Source organism: Cricetulus griseus, chromosome 3, assembly GCF_003668045.3.
Source record: "Cricetulus griseus strain 17A/GY chromosome 3, alternate assembly CriGri-PICRH-1.0, whole genome shotgun sequence".
NCBI lineage: Eukaryota > Metazoa > Chordata > Mammalia > Rodentia > Cricetidae > Cricetulus > Cricetulus griseus.
In genome coordinates, this window is record NC_048596.1 from 167,333,426 (window position 1) to 167,357,977 (window position 24,552).

General features: G+C 45.8%; 1 protein-coding gene across 1 annotated transcript in view; it reads left to right on the top strand.

Annotated features, from left to right (window-relative positions):
* Nucleotides 1-16,112, top strand: part of Fto (FTO alpha-ketoglutarate dependent dioxygenase) — a 359,300-nt gene extending 343,188 nt beyond the window's left edge. Inside the window, exon 10 of the mRNA XM_027405588.2 lies at nucleotides 13,925-16,112. Coding sequence (XP_027261389.1) covers nucleotides 13,925-14,078 — 154 coding nt within the window. The 3' untranslated portion in view covers nucleotides 14,079-16,112. The remainder of the gene's footprint in view (nucleotides 1-13,924) is intronic.
* The last annotated feature ends 8,440 nt before the right edge of the window (nucleotides 16,113-24,552 follow it).

Here is a 24,552-nt window from a genome sequence, read left to right on the forward strand (position 1 = left end):
AATCTGGAAGGTGGCTTGTCATGGGCCTCCTGTTCCCAGGCTCCTCTCTAATGACATGCTGCTCCAGCAGATGTCATCCTTTGATTCCTTATGACCTTCTGCATGTGGGCAAATGAGAAAGTGCCTGGGCTCCACAGTGAGGGCCTCTGGGTGTCTGTGCAGAGAACCTCTGTCATCCACCTCACCCCCTCATCACCATCAGACATCATGCCAAGGACATGGCCTTGCTCATTTGTCGTGTGGGAAGAAAGCCTTCTTCCCGGAGCCAGGGGCTATGAGAGGAGGTAGCCAATACTGGTCAACTCTTCAGTATTTACCAGATGTGACTCCAGGTCTCCATGCTGTCTCAACTTGACAGATGAGACAATGCCTCTTAAGTGCCCTCCTCAAGGTCACCTCACAAGCAAGCAAATGCTGGTCCTAGGAGAATGAGGTTACTCCCCCCCCCTCCCCAGACTGTGATGGAACCATAGGCCCAAGATCTCAGGGCCCAGAAGAACATGCCCTGGCCCTACCATCCACCAGAGAACATGACTAGAAGAGGTACCTAATGCCTTGAATCCTCTGCCTTTCTCTTTCTGGGGTCAAGATAGAGAAAGAGCCATGTGCCCAGTTTGCCAAAGGGCTATGGATGCAAGTACTCCCCTAGGGCCATCTCTCTGGCAGTCTCCTTTCTTCGTAAGGTTCCAGGGAGCTATGTTCAGAGACAGTATCCCAGGAAGCACATGGGATCTTAGAATTCAGTCTGCTCTCTCTTTGTAAAAACTGCCATGCAAGCCAAGTCATTTTCAAAGCAGCCCAGCTCTGCTTCTGAAGCTGGCTCAGGCATACAAGGCTGGGCCTCTTCCTCAGCCTGAATCCATAACAAAGAAAAGCAAAGGAGCACCACCTCAAACTGGATGTGAGCAGAGTTCTGGAGCAGGGATACCTTGGATAGACTCGGGATCACAGGAGGCTCAGCCTGACTCTTATGTTCTAGTGCAAAGGGGACAATTCATGAACATTGTTGGCACAGTAAGGCTCCAAGTCTACCCTCCCTCTCAGTCCCAGAGCAGTGGAAGCCATGAGACTCCAGGAAGATCCTCTGCGAGTTTCCCCAATTCTGTGTGGGAACGAGCATAAATGCTTCCTCTCACAGAGGCTCCTACAAAGCACTGGGATGAAGGCCTCCTGTGCAAAACTCTGCAGTGGTTCAGTCCTCACTTAGGAACAATCCAGTCTCCATGATGGCCTCTGAGACTGTAGGCTTCACTGGCTCCATCTTGAGTTCCCTGCTCACACTCCTCCAGCCACAGTGATGTAACTTAGTCTCTGATAGGTAAACACCTGCCAGAGTCACCGTGCCAATGCCTCCCCCATATTCCCATTTGCTCTTTTCTTCATATACCCATTTACCTTGCCACAGGGCATGTCTAAAAACCCTCTTACTATTTATTGGCTTACAGAGTATAGCAGAAAAGTACTGATTTCTCTTCCTCCCCCACTCATTCCCTCTTCCTTAATATAGAATCTCAGTTTTGATGGGAAAGAAAGGGACAAGGCAGCCACTTTCTTGCCTCCCTTGTAGGCTGGCCTGAGAAAGAGGAAGAGGGGCATATTTCACCCTCTTCTTTTCTCCTCCCTGCCTGGGACTCCAGAATGGTGGCTAGAACATTCTGGACTACAGGTGACCTCAGGAAAGACAGCCATACATGGATGGCAGAGCAGAACATAGAAGGAGCAGCAGGTCCCTGTAAATCTGTGAACTGTCTTCCTGTGACCTACATCCCTGGACTTCTTGAGTATGAAACAAAGACAAGCATCCATCCCCTTTAACCATCACAGCTCCTAGAGCCCCTTGCTAGCTGCCAAATGCATGTTTCTTGTCTAGTTTACTTCTTGTTGCAGTTGTCTTCTACTGCTGTGATAAAACATCCTGACACAAACCAACTTGGGCTTACACTCCTATGTCACTCTCCATTATTGAGAGGAGTCAGGGCTGGAATTGGTAGAGAGATCACAGAGGAACCCTGAGTTCAGTCATGCTATGCTTTGGGCCTCTCTTCTTCATAAGAGCCACACCAACAACCATAAAGGTCCCTGCAAAGGAGTAATACTCTCTAGCCTGTGAAAGAAATGACGCTTAGAGCCTGTAGACTTTGGCTAGTGGCCCAGGGGAGTCTCCCATGCACATATGTTATGTCTGAAAAAGTCAGAACCTGCCTGCAAACACAGCTTTTTAAATCACGATTAACAGTGCCTGGTGGTACTTCTGATTCTACCAAGAAAGGAAAATGCTGGGCTCATTTGTGTGACACTGTGGCCTTGTGACCTGGAGCAAGGCCCCCAGTTGGCTTGTCTCCAAGGATGAGATAACACCTCTGTGTGCTACCCTAGTGGTAAGAAGCATATGAAGTCGTGTGTATGGATCTTTGTTCAGAGTTGGGGACATTCTTAAGGGTTGTCTTACCCAACCCCTTATCATACAGGTGAGCCAGAAAGTCAAGGTTTTATCTGAGACGACAGGGTAAAGTATTGTCAGAACAATGTCCTAGATTCTCAAACCCATTTCCTCCCCACCACAGTGCCCTTCTTGTCCACAGGTAATAATGACTTTATTATTATGACCCCATCTGATGTGCCACATACTCTCCATTGCTATTGTAAGGGTTATGCAATAGGGAGATTGATCTCATCTGAGTAGTTCAGGCACAAGTGTTTTCAGTCATTAATGTGTTTCCATGTCTTCATATGTCAAAGTCTGCTCTAGGCCTGGAGAATAGAGAAGTGAGTAAAACAGCCAGAATGCCTTTCTTCAGAGCCTCTAAGCAGTGTCTCCGAGGGCAAGAGGGCAGGTTAGCACTAGAGACAGTACAGAGGGGAGTTCTGGGTGGAAGGAGCAGCATACTAATGCCCTGAGTATGTTCGTGTCCTATAAAGGAAGAACAAATAAGCCAGTGTGTGTGGAGCCAAATGCACAAGCAGACCAATGGAAAGAGAGAAAACTAGAGAATTGGAGATAGATACATAGGAAATGGAGATGGATCTTCTGGACCATGGAAAGAATGTTGGCTTTGTAGCCCAGGCTAGCCTCAAACTCTTACTCCTCCTTCCTCCTCTTCTCCCAAGTACAGAGATTACAATACTCACTACCATGCTCAGCAGAATTTGACTTCTGCTTACCTGTTAAGTCTGTGCAAAGCATGAGTGTACACTGGAAGTCTGGTGTGCCCTTAGCAAGCAGGCATCTCTTGTGTCCACCCCATCTTCTCTGGAGTCTGAACATAGACTGTTGCCCAGCACTTGGTATTGGGTGATCCAGAGCTCACTACTGCAAGCACTGTGGACCTTTGAGCTCCTAGGCCTCAAGTTCCAAATGGGATTAAAATGGACTCGTGTAGGAGTTTCTCAGCATTCAAACCCCAGTTAAGCAGGCTACTCAGAAGTATTTCTGAAACCAGCAATGCTGTGGAGATAGACTGACAAGTGAGCATATGGGGAAATCTAGACACAGGTTTTTTTAACAGCTTACAACTCCAGTGTTCATCCCTAAGTCAGAACATCTGGCCTTAGATTCAGTAAGCCATTGTCTTTGCTTGGCTTATCTCTCCAGAGCATGAATGGATTATGCTCCAGTGTCCGTCTGTCTGTCTTTGACTTTGCAGGCAAACAGCCTCTGTAGAAACCAGACCCTCTGTATAAATCAGATTTCTCTGTGACATCTGCTTCTTGCCCAGGTTATATAATTTGTAGGTTTGGGAATCAATGGCATTGGCTCTCTTGCTTTTATTTTCATAACTATGTTTATTGCCCATGTGACAGCTGTTATCTGATTCTGAGTAAATGTAATTTTTCCAAACATTTGAAAATCCTAAGATTCTCAAAGACTTGCAAATCCTGAGAATTGTAGGAAGAAATATTTCTTGAAATGTTATAAGTACATCTAAAACCACACTGACTTGAATTTCTGGTCCTAAGTTATTCTAGAATCTTTCTGAAGTTTGAGACCATCCCATGCAAACTTGACTTAGGTTTCAACCAACAGGGAAGTCATGAAATTGGCAAGGGTTATCTTTTGTCAATCATAGCCCTTTGTGGGGTGTTGTGCTGACAGAGAGACAGTGGAGAGACCGTATTTTTATGGCTGAAAGCAGGGCTTGATCATACCCAGTGGGGATTTTGTTCCAGTAATTGCATCCAATTGGACCTTATGCCACAGCGCAGGTACGGCATTAATAACACTCATTAAGTTGTATGCCCGTGTGCTTTCCCTCCCAATGGCTGAGTCACTGGCAGAATATATTTTCTTCCAAAGTGTTTGTTTTCATTGTTGCCCTTTAAAAATAATGAGTTCATTCTATTCCCTTGCAAGGAAAGCTACTCTAGCCTCCTTTGAAATTGTATAGCTTTTGTCAAGCCCATTTCTGCACTGCGTCCATAGCTTTGTGTGCCGAGGAACCCAACCCGGCCTCTCTTAAAGCTTCCAACCAAGTTGCCTCAGACTTGATACATAGAACCGCCAACCCATTTGACCTTTATATTGTTACCCTTGAGCAGGTAGAAGTCATGCAGGTTTCAGGTAACCCTATCATGTGACCAGAGATCAAAGGTCAGCAGCTCCTAAATGTTCTGCTGTCAAGGTAGCCCATTCATCACCATCATTATGCAACTGACAAGCCAACAAATGAACCTGGGATAAAATTATTCTCAACCTTCTGCCTCCCAGATTTACACCAGAGAGGTGGGCCAAACAGTCTCACATATTAAGTGGTTCCATGAGCCTGCCAACATCCCTGAAGTAGGGGAAGGGACTTTGGGAAACCTGCTGGATGCTCTGAACCCTGGAAGGTCACCAGTTATCTGCTTACCAGGCCCAGTTGCATACCTACAGAAGCTGTCCTGTCTCTGGTTTCCTCTGTAGTGAAGATGAATTCAATGTTAGTTCTGTATGATCACAAAAGCATCCTATGTCCCCCCATTACATCCCTGTTTAGCATCACTGTGGTCCTTTGGGCAAGTTTACATGTACAGGTTTGTCCTGAATAGCCTGCTCCTAGAAGTCACTTGACTCGGGGGCTTATGCCTTCAGGAAACTCCTTTTAGTAACACCCCCCCACAAGGGATTCTTTCTTTGTTTGCTTTTTTGAATAATACAAAGAGCTTGTGGTTCTGAGTTAGATGAGTCTGGCCTTGAATCCAGACTCCAGCTTGTGTTTGGTCATAAAAGCTTGGATTGTTTTTTTAATCTTCCTGGCTTCAGTTCCTTCTCAGGGACAAGAAACTTACATAGAAAATGTGCAGAGTATCTACACACAGTGTACATTACCATCGGTCCTTTGTGTTTTCAGTAGCATTTTTGTTGTCTCTTTGGTCTAAAATTGTCACTGAAGGAGCAGTGGCACAGTCTAGAATAAGTAACTATACTTCTCCCATGGCAACAAAAGACCCAACAATCCTCAAAGAGCCGTTTTCAGAGCAACAGGTGTAAGGGGATGCTGTGAGGTCCTTGTAGTATAATCACCTAGACTGTGGATGGGGCAGAGCTCTTGAATGAAGCAGTTACCATTAGCAACAGAAGGAGGGCATGATACTCCTTTAGGCTCCTGCAAAAAGAATGGAGATGCCTTTGGGCCATATTGTGACTAGAAAGTCCCTGTCTTAAAATGGCAGGAAGCTCTTGAATCCCCATCCATTTACCTCCTGATTTGGCCACACTGTGAGCACCTTGCTGTCTCTGGTAGAACCTCTGCCCCAGTTCCCTGAGCCAGGAAGACCAGAAGCCCTTAGCAAAGGAAGTCTCTTCTTAGAATCCCATACTTGGAAACTTCATTGCTCTTTCTCCTTTAAATGTTAAACCAAAACTAAGACCTTGGTGCTCATTTTCTGATAAATAAGATAAATAACTTATAGTAAGAAAGATTCATTTTGCTCAGAGGTTTCAGAGGTTTTTCTCTGGTTGCCTGGCCCTGCTCCCTCAGGCCAGTGGTGAGACAGACAGACATCATGGCATCAGGAACATGATGTAACAGACGGTTTACCTCATGACAAACAGGAAGCTGAGACACAGAGCAAGGGGCTAGGGACAAGATAGAGCTTTCAATGGCACACCTCCAGTGAGCCAATAATCCATTCAATTGGGAATCCTTCAATGGATTAATTCATTTATTGGACTAGAACCATCATGATCTAACCACTTACTTCCCCAGTGCTACACCTCTGAAATCAAGCCTTCAACACACAAGCCTTTGGATACATGCTTCATATGCAAAGCTTGCCACTTGTAGTTTTGTCACTTGGGGTGACAGAGGGCTAATATTTTTCAGGCAAATTATGGGTCATCTCCATTCTGAAAGAAAGAGTTGGGAGCTCTGAAAGCTACTTAGAGGAAGTGTCTTTTGAATCTCTAGGAGGCATGGAGAACACTATCCAGTTCCAGCAGCTGCCTCTTCCCAGCTGCTCCCATGGTGCAGCCAACAGAGCAGTACAGTCAATACTCCATCCACACATGAAGTGTTTGACCAAGATCCAGACAGCAGGCTGTCTGTGCTGAGCATCCTAGCCATCTCTTGGGCGATGACCGGTTGTCATTGGTAGCATCATCTTGCTGTTTAAAATGTTGGGGGTATGTGTTGTATTTGGAGCCTTTTAAAAGCATTCTTATAGCCTTTTGTTTGTTAGACTCCTCCTTTCTTCCCATGGTGTGAGGCCCAAAGATGAATCTGTAGACAATTAAGATTTAAACCAGGTTCAAGTGTCTGTGTTTGAAAAGTGCTGTCTACTAAAAAGGTATGCTGAGCTGGAAGAAAGAGAGATGGCCTGTGGGCAAAGGTGGGGTTTCCTGCCTCTGATGTGATCTGAAAACACTAATGTGACAGGGAGGTAGGAGGTGAAAGCCCTTCACAGGGAGAGAGAGTGTGCCCCTCCACGGAATCCAGTTAGGAACTGCTTCTGCTTCTGAGTTATGCAAAATTGGCAAGCTAACTTATGATATCACCTTTACAAAGTGGATGGTCATGGTGGCTGTAGGATGAGGTGAATCTTCATTGATAGCATTTAAATCCACACAAAGGGGCCAGAGTACAAGGCTAAGTTTTTATGTCACATGTTTCAAAGGTATGTATGTGTGTGTAAATATGTATGTGTATATATGTGTGTGTGTGTGTGTGTGTGTGTGTGTGTGTGTGTGTAAATATATATATGTATATGTGTATGTATACATGGGGGGGGGGGAGAAAGAGAGAGTCTCAGTCGCCCAGACTGACTTTGAACTCACAATTCTCCTGCTTTTTCTCCTCTGTGCTGAAATCTTAGGCATGCCACCACCATGCCAGCCAAAGGCTGAGACCATTATACCCCTGCCTGCACACAAGCTCACACTGAAATAAATTGAAACAAAGAACAGTGAGAAACAGTACAATGAAATGGCCTGGGGTAGATTGGGGGGGGAGTGTATTTTTTTATTAATTTATTTATTTTTTACATTCCAGTCTGAGGTTAGATTTTAAATAGTGGGTTTAAGGTGAACAGCATGGATAAATCCCTTAAATTGAGCATGTGGCAGCCATGCTTGATAGAAAATGCTGCCTCAGTCTGTGTGGCAGATGTGCTGTCTCATTCTCCAGCAAGGCTGAGTGGGACAGGTATTCTGGGTCACCCCCTGATCTCCTGATCACCCCTTGAAAGCCTCAGGCCTTAGGAAACCAAGCCCCTTTCAGTCCTTATTTCCTGCTTTCCTCGTGCTGCTCCAGGCACTCAGGCTTTGTGGGTTAGCCTGGATCTCCCTATTGTTTTTTCCCCTGAGGCCTCCTAAGCCTTGAGACTGGTGTGTATTGTTTGAGAAAATGTTTTTGGATATGGCTGAGATCCTAAAGTAGTCTCTCAACTAACTTTAGCCAGAGTGACCCTCACCTCACTGTAGGGGAAAATTCCAGGGAAAATTCTGACATGCAAAATAACACTTCATTAGTCATTAGAGATTTTCTGATGATGTTACGAGTTTAAACTTGTCTTGCTTTTAGAAGCACCAATTACTTCCTTTTTATCCCCAAATGCTAAGAGCCTTCCTGGATTGCATGACATTATCAGCCTCATTTTAAAAGTAGGATGTGCACCCTGTAGGAGATGGTGTGTTGGCATGACTGCGTTTATGTGTATTTGCCTATTTTGGAGAGCCTCATATGCATGACTTGATCTCATCTCCACGTAACCCAGCAGAGCAGAGGCCCGTGCACTTCATGGAACAGCTAAGAAACCTGAGAGCTTGAGATATTTTCTCAAGGTCACCCAGAGGCTATAATGAGAGAGGGTTTATGCACTTGAAGGATAAACAGGTATCATTTATTTCTGTAGATAATGCCCGTAAGAACTTCAAAGCCTGAGGGAGAAACGGAAGAAAAGTAAGGTTGTTCAGTCGTTTGCTATAGCAAGAGTCCTAGAAATAAGAAAAAGAAAATGTTTGTGTGCCCCCCCACCTCACCCCATAAGTGTTTTGAAATTTCCCAATTCAGTTAGGCAAGAATAGCTAAGTAGTTGATGGACAGGACCCACTTTGATCCAAATGGAAATCCATGATAAAGATACAGTATGTAATGCAAAGGGCACACAGTTTCTGTGTAGGGGCTGGGCCCACCCAGCTTCCTGCCAGCAGAGCTCTGGGTTAACCTGGGATAAGGCAGGCCTCATGCAAATAGGAATCTAGATGCCAGCCCCTACCACCTCCTCCAGCTTTCTGAAGAGGTAGGGGGGAACACAGCACTGGTTGTTGGACTTTTAAATAACAGATTGTAGTTTCTTTCCTCAGTGTTTGCTTTCTGCTTCCCCAGGAAAGAACTTTCATTTTTAGTGGTTCATTTTTCTTGTCTCTTCTTGGCCTGTGCCTGATGACATTTCTCTATGAAGTTCTTGTGTGTGTGCTTAGCTTGTCTGTCCTCGTGACTCTATTAGCAGAAACCATTTGTCCTGAAACTTTATCATTGTCTGGAGCGTGTCGGAAATGTTACCTGTCCTTCTTTATTTGTTGCGAAATTTAGGGACAAGAAAGAATCATATGTGTTTTCTTAAAATCAATGGCCAGCACATTACTGTAAAACCTATTGATTAAAAACACAAAGTATAATGTTAGTCATTTAGTCTGTGAAGTGACGCGATAAGGGAAGAAATTTATCCTTTGACTTTTGCATTAACCTTTATTGACTGCTTGCATACCCATAATTAACACACACTTTAGCTAAAGTGGTTAATTTTAGCATGGTGGCCAATGTTCCCTAATGTAGCTGCCATCTTGATCACCCAGATGTAAGGGAAGCCCTGGGGGAAATCAGTGAGTTACACCTCAGGGTGGAGGCTGCAGGACCTCTGGGCCAGCCAGCTTCCTGCACTCTCACTAGGTCATTCAGAGAGAACCACTCTTGAACAGCAAAGAGCATCGAGTGTAGCCCATTGTGTCCTTTGAACAGAAGCCAGGTGAATGGGAAAGAGAGGGATGAAAGGCTTGTAGTTTTCTGTTTTGTTCTGTTCTGTTTTGTTTGGCTCCCTTGTAAGTGTTTCAAGAGAGAGGCAGGGTTTTCTAAGTTGATCCAGGTTTACTTGCTAATTCCAGAAGCATCTAAAAATGGAGTTTTTGCCTTAGGAAATGAGAATGGAGACTAGAAGGAGAGGCTGTGACCTTTTCATACTGGGTAGCTAGAAGGGCGGTAAGAGCTGGGAAGAACACTAAGTTGGGTAGGATCTTTTAGATTTTCTGGAAAGATCATCTGGTTCTGGCTGTGAGAACTGGCTTATTTCCTAGCAAAAGCCCTCAAGTTCTTAATTTCAAGTACAGATAGTTTGGGTGCACAGTGTCAGCAGTAACATGGACGCGTGGTGGGACGGTGACAATGAATCTTGTAAAATGTGGGAAGTAGCTGAGCTAGGAACAGTGACTGGCATCATCAGGATGCTTTGGGTTGCAAGTAACAGGAAAACCTACCTCAGCCAATAAAGCTTGAGAGAATGAAGTCTGCAGAGAGACCTGGCTCAGATGAACCTTCACCACCTGACAATATGGCTTAGAATCCTGCCTCTGGTGGCAGAGAAGCAAAATGACCATGGGAGGTCAGGGTTGCACAAATCAGGAGAGAAGACAGTATTTTCCCTCAATCCTGCATCAGAAACCAGGTTGATCCTGGTTTCTCTGGGTTGTGTCGCATGCCTCTCTAGCTACTCCCTATGACTAGGAGTAGGCGGTACTGACTGCACCACTACGATTGGTATTTCTAAAACACATCTGAAGACACTCAGGACCTTCTCTTGTGCAAGGGACTGTAGGATACAGGATCCGCATGCTAAGAAACAACCCAGCATGGTTTCCAGTAAGTGGCAAGTCCACATGAAACAGCCACCACCCCTTCCTTAGTGTGAGTTGGTAGCTGCTGGTCCTGCTGAGTCTGTGTAGTATAGCCTGCCACTGGAGAGTTGCAGCCTGTGACAAGATTCAGCCACAGGCTGTTTGATTCAAGGCAGAAAGACCAGGGCTGCTGAGATTCCCCTAGAGAACCTGTCCAGAGGACCCCACAGAGGGACTTTGGAAGGAGCAGAGAGCCACTGTGTAACAGTCAATACTCTGGTGGCATCTCTCATCTGTCACTGGCACTCATGGTGGAAGTAACGATAGGCGTGATATTTAATAGTAACTGGGCTGTGTGCTGGGCAGTATTCCAAATACTATCTCTGTTCATTCATTTAATCACAGCAAACCTGTAAGTCAGAATGTTATTACTGCAACACACACACACACACACACACACACACACACACACACACACACACACACACACACACACACACACACACCAGCTTGCTTGTAGGGAATATTTCCCCAGATTCCTCAGGCATGCTTGAAATAATGGCTAATAATAATAGTAATATTTTTTTCCTGGGCATACATGCCTCGGATAAAGTTTAAAGATAGGCACAGAAAAAGATGAGCACCAGTAACTAATAAAACAGAACCATTTTAATAGTGTGCTGCAATAGAATTAGATGATTTTGATTTTAGTTGTCTTTCTCAAAATGCCTTATGCTCCACTCACCCTGAGGGTAGTACTGTGAGGTGCCTACAATGAGGAGGTGAGCTGAGATGGGTGACAATAACATAGGTGCTTTCATGCAGCTTCGGGCCACTATTGACCTCCTGACATTATGTCAGGAGGATTGTCTGCTCTCTGTGACTCCAGATCATGGCAATATGGATGAAGTAGCTTGTATAGTGTACTTACAGGGTTATGAGAGACACAGGTGACTCACATCCTGGGTGGAACACCCATCACACTGCTCAGAATTGTGCACATCTTAAAACTTGTAAATTATTTCTAGACTTTTCCATTGGTTGACTGTGGGTAACTGAAAAAAAAATGTATAGGTAGCAGGAACTACTGGACCATTGTCGTCATTATTCCCATCACCACCATTAGATAGCCAAGAACCCACAGCTCCCAAATGGTGTGTCCCTCAGAAGCAGCACCTCCAGAGAACACAGTATGACCCTTGATGCTGCCATTCCCCTACTGCCCCACCTAAGGCCACCTGTCTAGCAGACAGGTGATTTGAGCAAGATATAAAACATAACAGCTGAAAGGGCACAAGCCTTCAGATCATTCTCAACCCCGTTTCATCCCCTTCTACAGTCTGGTGTAGCTGGAGGGGGGTGGGAGTCCCTTCTCAAACATGGAAACCTGCTTAGCTATTGCACTGGCATTTGGAAATTAGCAAGGAATACTGGCCATTGAGAGAAAAATTTTACAGCAATCTTAATATAGCTGAATTGAGGCCCTGAGAAACTCAACAAAGGTTCTTGTCCCAACCCATATGGAGTCAGTAGGTGTGTGTGTGTGTGTGTGTGTGTGTGTGTGTGTGTGTGTGTGTGTGTGTGTGTGTGTGTGTATCACCCCAAGCCTGCCACAGTCTTTATGACATCAGGTAGGTCCCTCAACAGCCAACCTTGGTGAGAACAGTGGCAGCAAGCTGGGAAGCAGCTTGCCCAGAAGCAGGCCAGAATGCACACAGCTCTGCCATGGGTCTGAAGATTTTTAATACTTTCTCAAAGTGAGGAGGCAAAACCATTTGACAGCTGAGAAAGCATCTCTATTGACTTTTTACAAACCTTATGATATTCTAGGTGGATCAACACTTATCACAGCCCTTTAATCTGCCAAGCAGGATAATATGTGCACGGATAATTTATCCACTGTGAGATTGAAATGCTCAATTTGGAATAACTTTCCCTACCCAGTAAATTGAGCATTACTCTGCTATTCTGAGGTCGAGAGAAAGCACAATTTAAAAAGCTTTGCTGGGTCCCTTTGTAATTAGTCGCAGCTTCCCTTGAATATTAATTTCCCTCTCGTCTCTTTCAAGTGATTTAGAGACTGTCGCAGGAGTTGCAGAGATGCACCCTGAGAAGGGCGACAGCAAGCAGCGTGGGCTCCAGCACCTATTATGAAGTAGGCTGCAGAGCATGCCCTCTGCCCCTCCATGCCGTGTGTGCTTATCAGCACAAACAGTTGAATATTTATGCTAAGAGGATTGTCAGGGGCTGCTTCTGTTGCTTTAATTCTTGTTTTAAATAAATAATGAGAACATTTAAACACATTACTCTTCTTGGGGCCCCGAGGTCAGCTAATCTTATTATTTATGAAGTGATGTGCTACATAATAGTACTTAGTGCGTGTTAACAGACGCTATTATCAGGGTCTGATGCGGAGAGCAGAAGATATATTGGAATGTTACGTGTAATGTACGACGGATTGAGTGCAGAGGATGCCGGTATAGCAATTAACCACATTCGAAAATAGGTGTAAAGTTGAAGTATGCTTTCCCCTGGGAATCCCCTCACCATTAATAATCCCCCAGAGAAGAAATAGCTTTCTGTGAGGGTCTTACTGAGTCCTATGACTTCAAGTGGGTGTGGCCACTCTTCAACTGACAACAAGGAGGAGGGCAGAGGTAGGGGCGCCCACACAGCTGTTGCAGTTCACGGGTTTGGTGTATGTGCTCTGCCTATAAGAAATCATTCATCACTTATTGCACCCATTTCTTTTTCTGTGACCCTCATTTTTTCAGATAACTGGAACTGAAACCAAAGCACTTCCCAAGCCCAGTTTTAGATGAGTGCAACTCTCCAAGAGGGTGGTGCCTCAGAGATGTGAGGGTGTCACCCCAACTTTTTCCTACCAGGCTAGAATTTAGTAGCATATGATAATTAATTTCTCTAGTATTGATGAATAATCCATTTAATAAAAACGGTGATTTAAGTGTTTTCCTTGGGGACTAACTCTTGCTAGCCTCTTAATTTAATTTGGTGGAAGTTTCTCCACCTATTCATCAGCGGAAATGATTATTAACCTCTATTTGCATATATCCTTATAAACCTCTCTCTCCTTGGAGTGCCTTTTTTTCTGAGCCCAGCAAGCTGGGACACTTGTAAATCTCCAGGATCTCCAAAGTCAATCCTGGTCTGTAATATTGTTTAATCTATTCTTGGACGTTTTAATGCAGTAAATTCAATTTAATCTTTCCCAGTAATCTAGTAATACATTGAAATCCCACAAACATTTAAATCTGATAATGGCTTAATCACACACTTTAAATAACTGTTGAGATAATGAAAAAATAATTCACCATTTTAAAGGCAGAGTAACTCAATTTCCCTGGTGATTGGCTTTTCTGAAGCCACTGGAGATAATACAGATGGGGAATTGGAAAAACTTGAAGCTGCAACATTCAGAGGGACAGGTTTTCCTCAGAAATGTGTTCTTTCTGCCTGGCAAGCATCTCCTCCCACTTCACCTTCACCTCCCCTGTCACAGCTGTTGTTGGAGCATTTGCCAGTGTTAGTCTCCGAGTTTCCCAGAAGCCTGGAACTTCCGGTGCTTTCCCAGTGGGTTAACTGCTGCTCTTCCTCTCCTAGGTGCCAGTCCCGAATTGTCCGGTCTTTACCAGCTCATCAGAAGCCAGACTGCCGACCCTACTGGGAGAAGGATGACCCTTCCATGCCTCTGCCCTTTGACCTCACAGAAGTGGTTTCAGAGCTCAGAGGCCTGCTTCTGGAAGCAAGACCCTAGAGGAAGCACAATTCTTCAGGGGAGAAGAAAAAGATATCTTTGGCTTTCCTCCCCAAACCTTGGACAAGGGTAGTGTAGACACCTTTCAACCTGTAGGTAATAGGACCTGGGTTTCAGTTCAAGACAGTTAGAAAATAAAGCTCACAAATACTAAAATGTTGAATAATCAATCACTCAGTGTTTCAGTCTGATTTGGTGTTAAACTAGAACACACACACACACCCCAAAAAGTATTCCCCAAACTTTTTTGCCCCTTTGGGAGCCCTTTTGTCCCCAGGGTGGCAACAGGGACGAGCTAAGCCTGTGACAAGCCTCACCTTCTTTCCTCTTGGGCTAGCCCCGTCAGAGACTGGGAGGAGACCCAGGCATGGGACCACAGAACTGGAGAGACCCATCCCAGCTTCTCACCTTGGCTCTGGCAGTTGGGCCATCCAAAACGGCAGTTACTAGCTCACTGTGGCTGTGCAGACTTAGATTCAGCTCGATTATAGTTAAAAATTCCTCTGGCCACAAGTCAAGTGCCTAGCAGGAGGGTACCGGTGACTGTGGTTTTAGACAACATATGGATGTTTCCATGTTTCAAGTTTATGAGCAGGCACCCCCTCTTACGGTTTTCTGTAGTGACTATTGCTGCCGTAACCGTGGAGGAAAGAAAGGAAAAGCAATTGCTGAACAGTAAACTCTTCCCTTCTTCTCAGAGACAAAGCTCAGAGAGGGCCTGACTGATTGCCCTGTACACTGCACACAGGAAGAGGAAGGAACAACAAAGGAAATGGCCACATCCTGGCTTTACGGGGCTTCCCTGATCCAATGACAGGCCAGCCCTGTAGACTCTATTTCATGGAGTTAGCGTTTCTTTTAGAATTCCCCCATTTGTGGGTACTGGCAGGTGGTATGGGAACTTGAAGGACCCAACTCCCCATCCCAGTGATGCCAGAGCGTCACAGGCTATAGGGAAATGTTAAGCCTGAATTCTAATTTCCAAGTGCCAGGATTCCCACTCACTCTGTGACCTTCGCATGTCCTTGTATCTCAGCCTCCTCATCTGTGTGGTGGGAGGTGTTAAAAGTGTCAACTGCTAAATATGAAGATTAAGTGACATGACGGAGCTACAGACCTGAAGCAATGTCTAGCATACCTAGCTCCACACCTGATACATATTAGTGTTGTTATGTGAGTTGCCCTGGCTGTAGCAGTCTTCCTCCCCCGCAGCAGTCCTTTGCTATCTGTGGCTCATGGCCCACATCTCTTTCTGCTGGCCTGAGGTCTTTCGGTGGCCCCTTCCCTCAGCCTATGACTTTGTGGTATTGGTCGGGACCTTCTGCATGTGGAGGGGTACACAACAGTGTTTTTGCTGCAGTCAGGATTCCATCTGAGATGCCTTCCAGCCCAGAATTAGCCACAGGAGCTGCATTTTACAAAGCAGCTAGGATTTCCTAGTGTAGGGACCCAAGTCTCTTAGGCCTTGATGTGTCCTCTTTTGTCACTGAACTGCAGCTTCCTCATTAGTAGAGAGGTGAGGTCCATTCTCAGAGGGTACTGCCATAGATGAAATGAAATGACCTAAGTAAGGTGTAGGTGGCTTCAGATGTCACAGGTTGGCCCACCACCACCATCCCCAGCTGCCAGGCTCTGGTTTATTAGGCCCCATGATATTTCTTCTGTGCTCTATTCCATTAGGTGCCAAAATTAAAAATTGGGGAGATTCCACATAAAATAAAAATTTCTGCATTCTCTTTAGAAGTCAGAATGCCTATGTGCTCCTGGGTCTCTATACCCGCATGGCAGTGGCTTGGCAGTGTCTGTGACCTCTATGCTCTGCTACGACCCTGCTACTCCTTGTCGTCATTTTATAAACATGATCCCCCAACAGTGCTTTCTAAACCTGCTTGCTCACACCCGTTAGTAGAAAGCAGTAGTGTCGCGTGCTCAGTGTGTGTTCCTCCTGTTGAACTGTGTTCATGGTCTGCTTGTACTGCTGTGCTGTGTGCACCCGTTCATACACAATAAAGAACACAAAGATGAGAAACCAAAGAGTGACTGTGGTGCTTTTCTCCTTGGGTACCAGTGGCAGGGGGCAGGGGGGGGGGAGAGGGAGGGCGGGGTGCTGTGCTGGGTTGATGGAAGTGGTTCTCACATTCTCAGTAGCTCCTACCTGCTTCCCTACTAGTCTTTCCTGGCTGACAGGTTATAGCCCATTTGAGGAAAGTGGTCTAAAAGATGCATTACTACCCTCAGGGGCTTTGGCCTTCCTCTATTCAGACTCTAGCAGTGTGGGGAGCCATAGGTCTGATCCTACTACCAATCTCTGTCTTCCTTCCAGGTGCTCCCAGGAATTTATACTGTCATGGGAGACAGACAAGAAACCAATGCTGTGACAAGATCATCCTAGATGCTTGTGCTTGGAAGGGAAATACCTAGGTGGGACATGGAGGGGAACTAGTGGTCACTAGATCACTAGTAACAGAAGAGAAGGGTAAATTATCCTGGGGCAGTATGGAAGACCTTTCCAGAAGAGAGGATAACAGTCACAAAGACTACAAGGCTGGGGGCCCTTGTAAAGGTGGCTTTAGGGAAGGAAAAGGGCTTTTGTAACCCAGGCAGAGAAAGCCAGGCGAGTGCTGCCATCCCCACTAGAGCAGAAACAGAAGCAGTATTCCCTGGGAAATGTGGAGGATTTTCCACAGGACAGGTGGGGGCAACTTGATGAGATAGTTTATGCTTTCAACCATTGCTCCAACTAATGCCTGGATCCTAAGGGTCATGGGAATGAACAGGCCCAGTTCCAGGGGACCATCTTGGCAGCCAGGAATTCCATGTGGTGGGAAGATGCAAGCAGCCACCTCCAGTGTGCAGAGGCCTTGCTGAGCAGCACCCACAATAGCCCATCCATTCCCATTCTTACCAGCAGCCTCCTGCCTGACAGTTTTCTAAACAGAAAAGGGCAGGGTCATAGCATGGCTTCTGACACAATTTTAGTAATAAGCTTCCAAATCCATCACTAAGTGAGTGGAGGGGTGCCAGAAATGAGATTGCATGAGCCCTGCCTAATGCTGGGGCACAGGCTTGGTATACGTTTCCAGGGAAGGTATTTTCCAGTGCAACTTTTTTTTTTTTTCTGGCCTGCTCTAGTTAAGGCTGATTTTACCACTGGGCAAATTGCATACATTTGGATCCATGCCACGCTAAATACTGTTTATTCTGGGGATCTGTCAGAGGCGAGTGCATGGAAGACAAGGGGATTCTGATTTGAAAAGGCAATTCTCATCCAAACAGGTTCAGATGGAGCGAAGCGGCGCGGATTAAAAGGCGCTGAAGTGGTAATGCGTTTATCCAGTTTGCCTTTGTTACTCTGTGATTAAATGGTATTTTTAATTAAGTTTCATTGGGAGCCATAGGTATCGAGGTGGTGAAATCAATTTGACAACCATAAAGAGGGAGGAAGGCGCAGGCGGGTTGTAATGACTGCCACTGAGACTGCTGGGAGAGCCACAGAGAGCCAGCAGCTCTGGGAGGACAGAGAAGGCAGGCCTGCTATAATGACTTCTGAAAGGGGACAAGGGCACCCAGGACTGCTGCTGTGTTTGGGAGGCTGTTCTCTGTGGTTGTCAGCAAAGGAGTACTCTTGCTGCCCTGAGACACGGAGAGATTTGGATAGACTCCAGAGTGTGCTGGTGACTCCAGGAAAGGGACTGAAGGGTCCATTCCCATGTCTGTTGTGTGTAGCACAGCAAGGCAGAATGTCCTCCCAAGACCCCTTGCTGCAGCCTGGCCATAATCCCAAAGAGACACATCCATAATCCTCTACTCTGACTTCCTCTTCTCACCATACGGTTCACTTTCCCCTTAGAACCTTAACCAACACAGGTTCTTTCTGGTATCTAGTGAGAATCTTCTGACTTTGGAAGCTAGTTTTCCTTTAGGCACATGCCCATCTATTCTGTTGACATCTGATTTCCCAAAACCTGAGTCCTGAGTGACAGTAGAGGCTTCTGGGTACAGGCTTTCTGGGTCTACACTAGTTGTGGATGTGTGACCCTAAGGCTACATATGCTTTTCACACCTCTTCTCTTGTCTACAAAATGGAAGGTGTAGTAATGTTACTATTGCCTGAGTAGGTCATGAAGGGCATACAGGGCTAGCATGCACAGGTCTTCAGGAAGTACCGGCTGACATCGAAGTCCTTGGTTTGTGACTCAGGCAAACGGCTTACCTCTGCAATCCAGTCTTCATTGACCCAGTGGGGGTAGATGGAGATGTGGGCTAGCACTTGGCCATGCCCCACACTCTGCAGTCAGGCGCCGTCAGTGAATCCCATCGGACCACAGTAATCACTCAGCGCTTGTCAGTTGCTATAATCGACAACACCACAACCAATAGTCAATAGTCACCAAGAAAGAGAGCACAGCAGCCAGCTACAGTTTGCTTAAAGACAAGAGAATGCCACCAGCACATATTTATCCCAGTTGCTCTTCACAGCTTCCATTTTTTTTTTCTCAGCAGATGGCCTGGAACTTCTTATAAATGAGATGGCATGAAAAATGGTTCCTTCATACTGCCATTACTGCAGCAGGATTAGGTCACCCCTGGCAATTTCAGATTTGCTTAAAAACATTCCTGCCTCACCTTCTAATGGATGGCCTGTGTACAACAATTGTTTATTGACTCGGATGCCTAAGGACCAGGGTCAGCCCGCTTCGGGGGAGGGAAGCATTAATTAACTCCCACCATTAGACTCAGTGATTCTTTTCCAATGACGCAGTGCATGACTTTGTTCGCATTTACTTTTCATCAGTCCTGCAGGAATCGAGGTGAACCAGCTCCCCGCCACATATGTGTCGGGCTAAATGGATCACAGAAGATACAGATCTGTTTGCCTGTCTGCACTTGCCTTTAGACAAAATTCATCAATTTTACAAAAGCTACTGACTAATCCAGCACCAGTACAAATGAAGGGCTTGCAGCCTGGGCTTTCCCTTTGTTTTGAACTTGCAGAGGTGGTAGCTTGCTGGCCTTAGACCAGTAAAAGGCTACTCTATGAGAGCTGCTTTCTCAAACATGCAGTGGTTCTGAGCCAAGCACTTGGGTCATCTGGCCCTCTTGGTTGGTGACCATGTGATGGTCTTGCTTGGTCACATAAAGATCACCCATGAAGCTGGACAGGTAGCTCAATGGCAGAGCACTTGCTTAGCATATGGGGACCCTGGGTTTCATTCATAGCTCTGCAAAAATGTAAAGGGGGAAAAATCAACAACCATCCCACCCTTCAGGGTACCAGTATTGAAGTGACCTTTTGGCCCTTCTAAACACAAGAACATCTATAAGCCAGAGGGATCCTCATGCTTAAACCCACTGGTCCTGTGCTCTATGTGATTTCTTCCCCCTAGGGAGATGTCAACATAAGGACCCAAACCCATGCAGATCCACAGAGAGTGTTGCTAGTGCCCCGAAACATTTCTCAATTCTGACCATGCAAGGCAGTGGCATGTGGCTCACTCTGGAGGCTTCGCCAGCAGCAAGCCCACCTCACCAAACAGCCATGAGGAGTATGGTAAGGGCTACTCTTGAGTTTTTTGTTGTTTTTCAGACTCCATACACCCTGTGACAACACACCAAAGCTGAGCCCAGTTGTGTTCCATTCTTCATCAAATTATCCTAGAGCCTCAAACACTGCAAGGAAAGTGGATGTGCTGCCATTTGCTTCTTGGCAAAATGGCTGTACCCCACTCATAACCCACGTTTTCTTTTCAAATGAAGGATGGGGAGCAAGCAACCCCCAAGCCCCACAAGGGATGAATAGGTTTCTCAGAGTAGCAAAAACTGCAGCTGGTAACTCACCCACCATGGAAACGGGGCCCCTGGTCCCCTCCTTCCATCTTCCCACCCCCCCAACCCTTCTGACAGTGAGTTGCATTTGATTACAGTGATTAGAGCTGGGGCAGGTATATAGGATTCCCACTGTCCCCCTCTACTACTTGCAGCCAGGGTCAGGCTGAGAGGCATCCCAGGGACTATGTGAACAATCAAACACTGTTTACCATGGATGCTTAGTTTTCTTTTGACAAAATCAAAACAGAGTTTAGTAGGCAGTGTATTTCATACATGCCCCTTGATCAATGCAATGATCTGTCAGAAGCCATTAAAGCCCCCATTAGCTCGAATGCATTCAAAGCTAAACTATCGGATCATTTAAGGGCTGCAGTGATTGTTTTTAATATACTGTACATTGATTTCTCCCCGTGAGCAGCAACATAAGTTTGAAACTAACTGTGTATGACTCTGGCCCCATTTGCTGTCTCCAGCCCTCCATGAGAAGCTTGCTTTCATTTGACCAGAAAGCACTAGGGATAGTTTTCAAAGCCATGTGGCCCCCGGTGGAGTTCCAGAGGGTTAGTCTGGGTGGGGCTCTTACTTATTTTTTTTCCAGAACTTAATCCCATTTCTTTGTACCCATTGAGCGAGCTGTATGTGCAGAAGGGACCAGTATTCCTGCCAAGGGCCTGGAATGAAAGACAAGGGGGATCTTTCTGAAAACATGAAGCCCTGCCGAGGCCAGTGTGGACGTGAGTCTGACAATGTACACAGTCAGTGAAAGCCTGTCTAGGCAGCCTGGGACTCCTGTGGTTGAGACGAGGATACCCTCATCCAACCTGTCTGTGGAGTTTAAGGGTCTTTTGGAGAGGGTAAGGAAGCAGTCAGGGCATCATATTGCCAGCTCTGTGGGCACTGACAATTCTTTCTGCTTTACTAAAATGGATCCAACTAGCAGACACCTGTTGGTTCCTTCATAAACACAAGAGCAGTGAGAGCCCTGAAACCCCACCTTCTCAAACAGCCAGTCTGCTTCCTCCCCTTTGCCTTTTGACACAGGGCCTGAGAAGGGACAGGGAGCAGCTTGGCAGAAGAGGGTCCTCACCCTATTTGCAAGGGGATGTATCCCAGGCAGATTTATGCATCATGCCCATTTTACAGATGGGGCAAGTGAAGCCCAGATGGGAGAAATTGGGCTATTTAAGGTGGATGGTGTAAATTGGGTTAGTTTCCAGTGTTTAGAGGAACTGGGGGACAATTCATTTGAATCAACCTCCCACACAAATCTGTGTACTATTGAAGACAGTGATTCTGGGTTCCTTACTGGAATGGCCTCATTTTCCTTCCAATTCCGGCTCAGAAAGGAGCAGTTTTGTCAGCCTGGAAAACAATTTATATGTCATTAATTGCTTTTTCCTTAGCTACAAATGCCCATGGGACTTGGGTAAGATTTCACTGCCTGAGTGAACCCCTGAGATATGTGTTCATGACTCGGGAACTAGAATTCCAAGAAGCCAGATTGATCACTTGGAACAGCAGAGCTGAGCCTGATGCCATCCCTACCTTAGGCTACAGAGTGAGTTCAAGGCCAGCCTCAGAAACTTTGCAAGAGAGACTCTGCCTCAAAATATTAATTTAAAAAATAAATAAGAGGAGAGAAGATGTGGCTCACTAGTAGAAAACCTTGCCCAGCATATGCAGAGCCCAAATTTGACTCCCAGTACCACAAAATAATAGATGGCAGAGCAAGCAAATGAAATAAGAGTAAAATATCTAAGAGTGAGAGGAGCGCAGTTCTCAGTTAAATCCAGCTCATGAGTGTTTTGATCAAATAGAACTTTATTAAGACATGGCTATACTGTGTGTCTACACAGAAGACTGCCTTTTCACTACTGTAGCAGAGTTGAGTGGGTGGGACCCACAGATTCCCCACATGTTCAGTACAGGTCTAGACAGATGGCCCTGACCAAAGACTAGCTCGGTGGATTGTTGGCTCACTTGTGACCATGTGTGTTAAGTGTACATAGGAACTGTTCAGTGCATGTAAATTATGATGATATATTCATAGTAGCTGCACCAAAATACTCACACCAAGAAATGGGGGAGGGCAATGCAGAGCATCCAAGGAGCAGAGCAGACAGGATGCTTCTGAATTAAAGAGAACTGAGCTAGGAAAAGTCACCAGCAGTGATCATGCTAAGAGGGCAGAGAGCCACCCTGGCTTTCTGCACCACATAGCTTGTCCCACCACCATTTGTGTGGTGGTGGTGGTGGTGGTGGGGTATCCTACAGATAAGCGGGCTAAAGCTTGGCCTTCCAAGCTCCCTGGTTGTCAGAGCTCAAGTGATTATAATGCTTCCAGTGGTTAGCTCATTCTGGAATGTTCTAGCGTGTGTGTACCTGTGCTCTGTGGCATCCAGGGCTGACTGTGTGTTGTTAGAAATGATCAGTAACACATAGCTGCTACTACGTTTGGTGTTATTTTGGAAGAGTGTTCTGTTGGATATTTCTTTGTTTTGTTTTTTTAAAGATTTATTTATTATGTATACAGTGTTCTGTCTGCGTATATGCTTGCAGGCCAGAAGAGGGCACCATATCTCATTACAGATGGTTGTGAGCCACCATGTGGTTGCTGGGAATTGACTCAGGACCTTTGAAAGAGCAGCCAAGCTCTCTTAACTGCTGAGCCATCTCTCCAGCCCTCTTAGTTTTGTTTTATTCTTTTGAAACAGGGACTTGCTCTGTAGCCCAGGCTAGCTTTGAACTCAGGATCCTCCCACCTGGGCTTCCTGAGTGCTGGGATTACAGCCGTGGCACACTACATGTGATGCATATCTGCTTCTAACTCTGGGCTAGACTTGCTACTCATAAGCCCCCAGCAGTTATTTCTTCTTCTTCTTCTTCTTCTTCTTCTTCTTCTTCTTCTTCTTCTTCTTCTTCTTCTTCTTCTTCTTCTCCTCCTCCTCCTCCTCCTCCTCCTCCTCCTCCTCCCTCCTCCTCCTCCTCCTCCTCCTCTTCTTCTTTCTCTTCCTCCTCCTTTTACTTTTTGAGACTATAATATAGTTACATCCATTTCCCCCTCTCCTTTCCTCCTTCCAAACCCTCCCATATATCCCTCTTCTCTCTTTCAAATGTTTGGCCTCTTTTTTCTATTGATTGTTGTCATATGCATATATGTGTGCATATATAAATGTGTATGTATATACATACACATCCCTAAATATGTAAGTACAGTATACACATATAGTCTCACCAACATGACTGCCTAAACAAGAACTGAACGATAGACAAGAGATAAGTTAAAATGGATGTGGGAAAGCCCAGGAAGCCTCAACCCTACATAAAGAACTATAGTCACCTAAGGAATGCTGGGAATGGGAGAGATAGCCTTCCCCAGGGAAGAGCACACCTCATGGTTATCCAAACCAAGTGGTCAGGCCTGAGAGTCCCCAGTTTGTCGATTTCGATTTAGAAATTCCAAATTGCTCACTTGGAATGAACACTGTTAAAATTAGCCTTTCTCCCTGCTGCCCTGTTCTTGGCATCATGGTTCCCTGTGTATTTTTTTTCAGTCTCCATGGTGCCCCAGACTGTCCAGGGTTGCCCCATCTGCCTTCCATAATGCCTCTCTTTCCACTGTGGCTTTTGAGTCTCAGGAAGTCACCATGTTGATCACTTTCATTTGTTGTTGCCAAAGTGTTTCTGAATACATGGCATGTCAAATGTTATCTTCATATTAAGTTATCAGATACTAGAGGGCAAACCTACAGAGCCAAATGTCTGCTTCTATTTGGTCCCATTCCACACTAATGCCTCATCTCATATCCCCAAAGCTATTCTGTAGAACCAACATTCCTGGGGGTTGGGAAGGCTTTATCTGATAGGTAACAGGTGCTCAATAAATACTTGTCAGCTTATTAATTGATAGCACCAAACTAACCTGGCCATTCCCTGCTTTCAAAAGCCCCTGAGCCCTGCCTCCCCCTCTCCCAGTGTCCATCCCTGAAACACACCCCTCACTTTTGGTTCCCACAGCACCTGCTTTGTTTCCATATCCCACATTGCTCAGTGGCTCTGACATAGGGCCAGGTAAGGAGGCCATGGTCATGGCAGACCCTTGTCAGGATTAAGAAAATAAGGCTGAGAGCCAATGGGGCTGGGACATATGTGGTAAGCATCTTTATGAACAATTGCCCGCAGAGGTACCAGGAGGAGAACCCTGGCAAGTGAGCCAGTGATCAAGGCATAGAGGATCATCAGGGAGCCCCTAAGCAGGAGGTGGGCATCACACATGTTAGCCATGAGCAGATTCAAACTATATTGAGAGATGGCTCCATGATTAAGAGCACTGGCTGCTCTTGCAGAGGACCTCAGTTGAATTCCCAGCATCAAGATGGTAGCCACCCGCCCCCAGCTGTCTGTAACTCCAGTTCTGATACCCTCTTCTGACCTCACCTGACTGCAACAGACACACATGAAGGCACAGTCATACATGCAGGCAAAACACCCATAAAATAAAAATTAAAAATAAACTGTCTGAGATGTCACCACACACTTACTGAAAGGTTCAGGCATTATGCTGGCCTGCCCCTGTTACCTGGTGGAACAGGCAGTACTCTGGTCAGCCCAAGATTCCATGGGAACTAAATCTGCACGCAGGTGC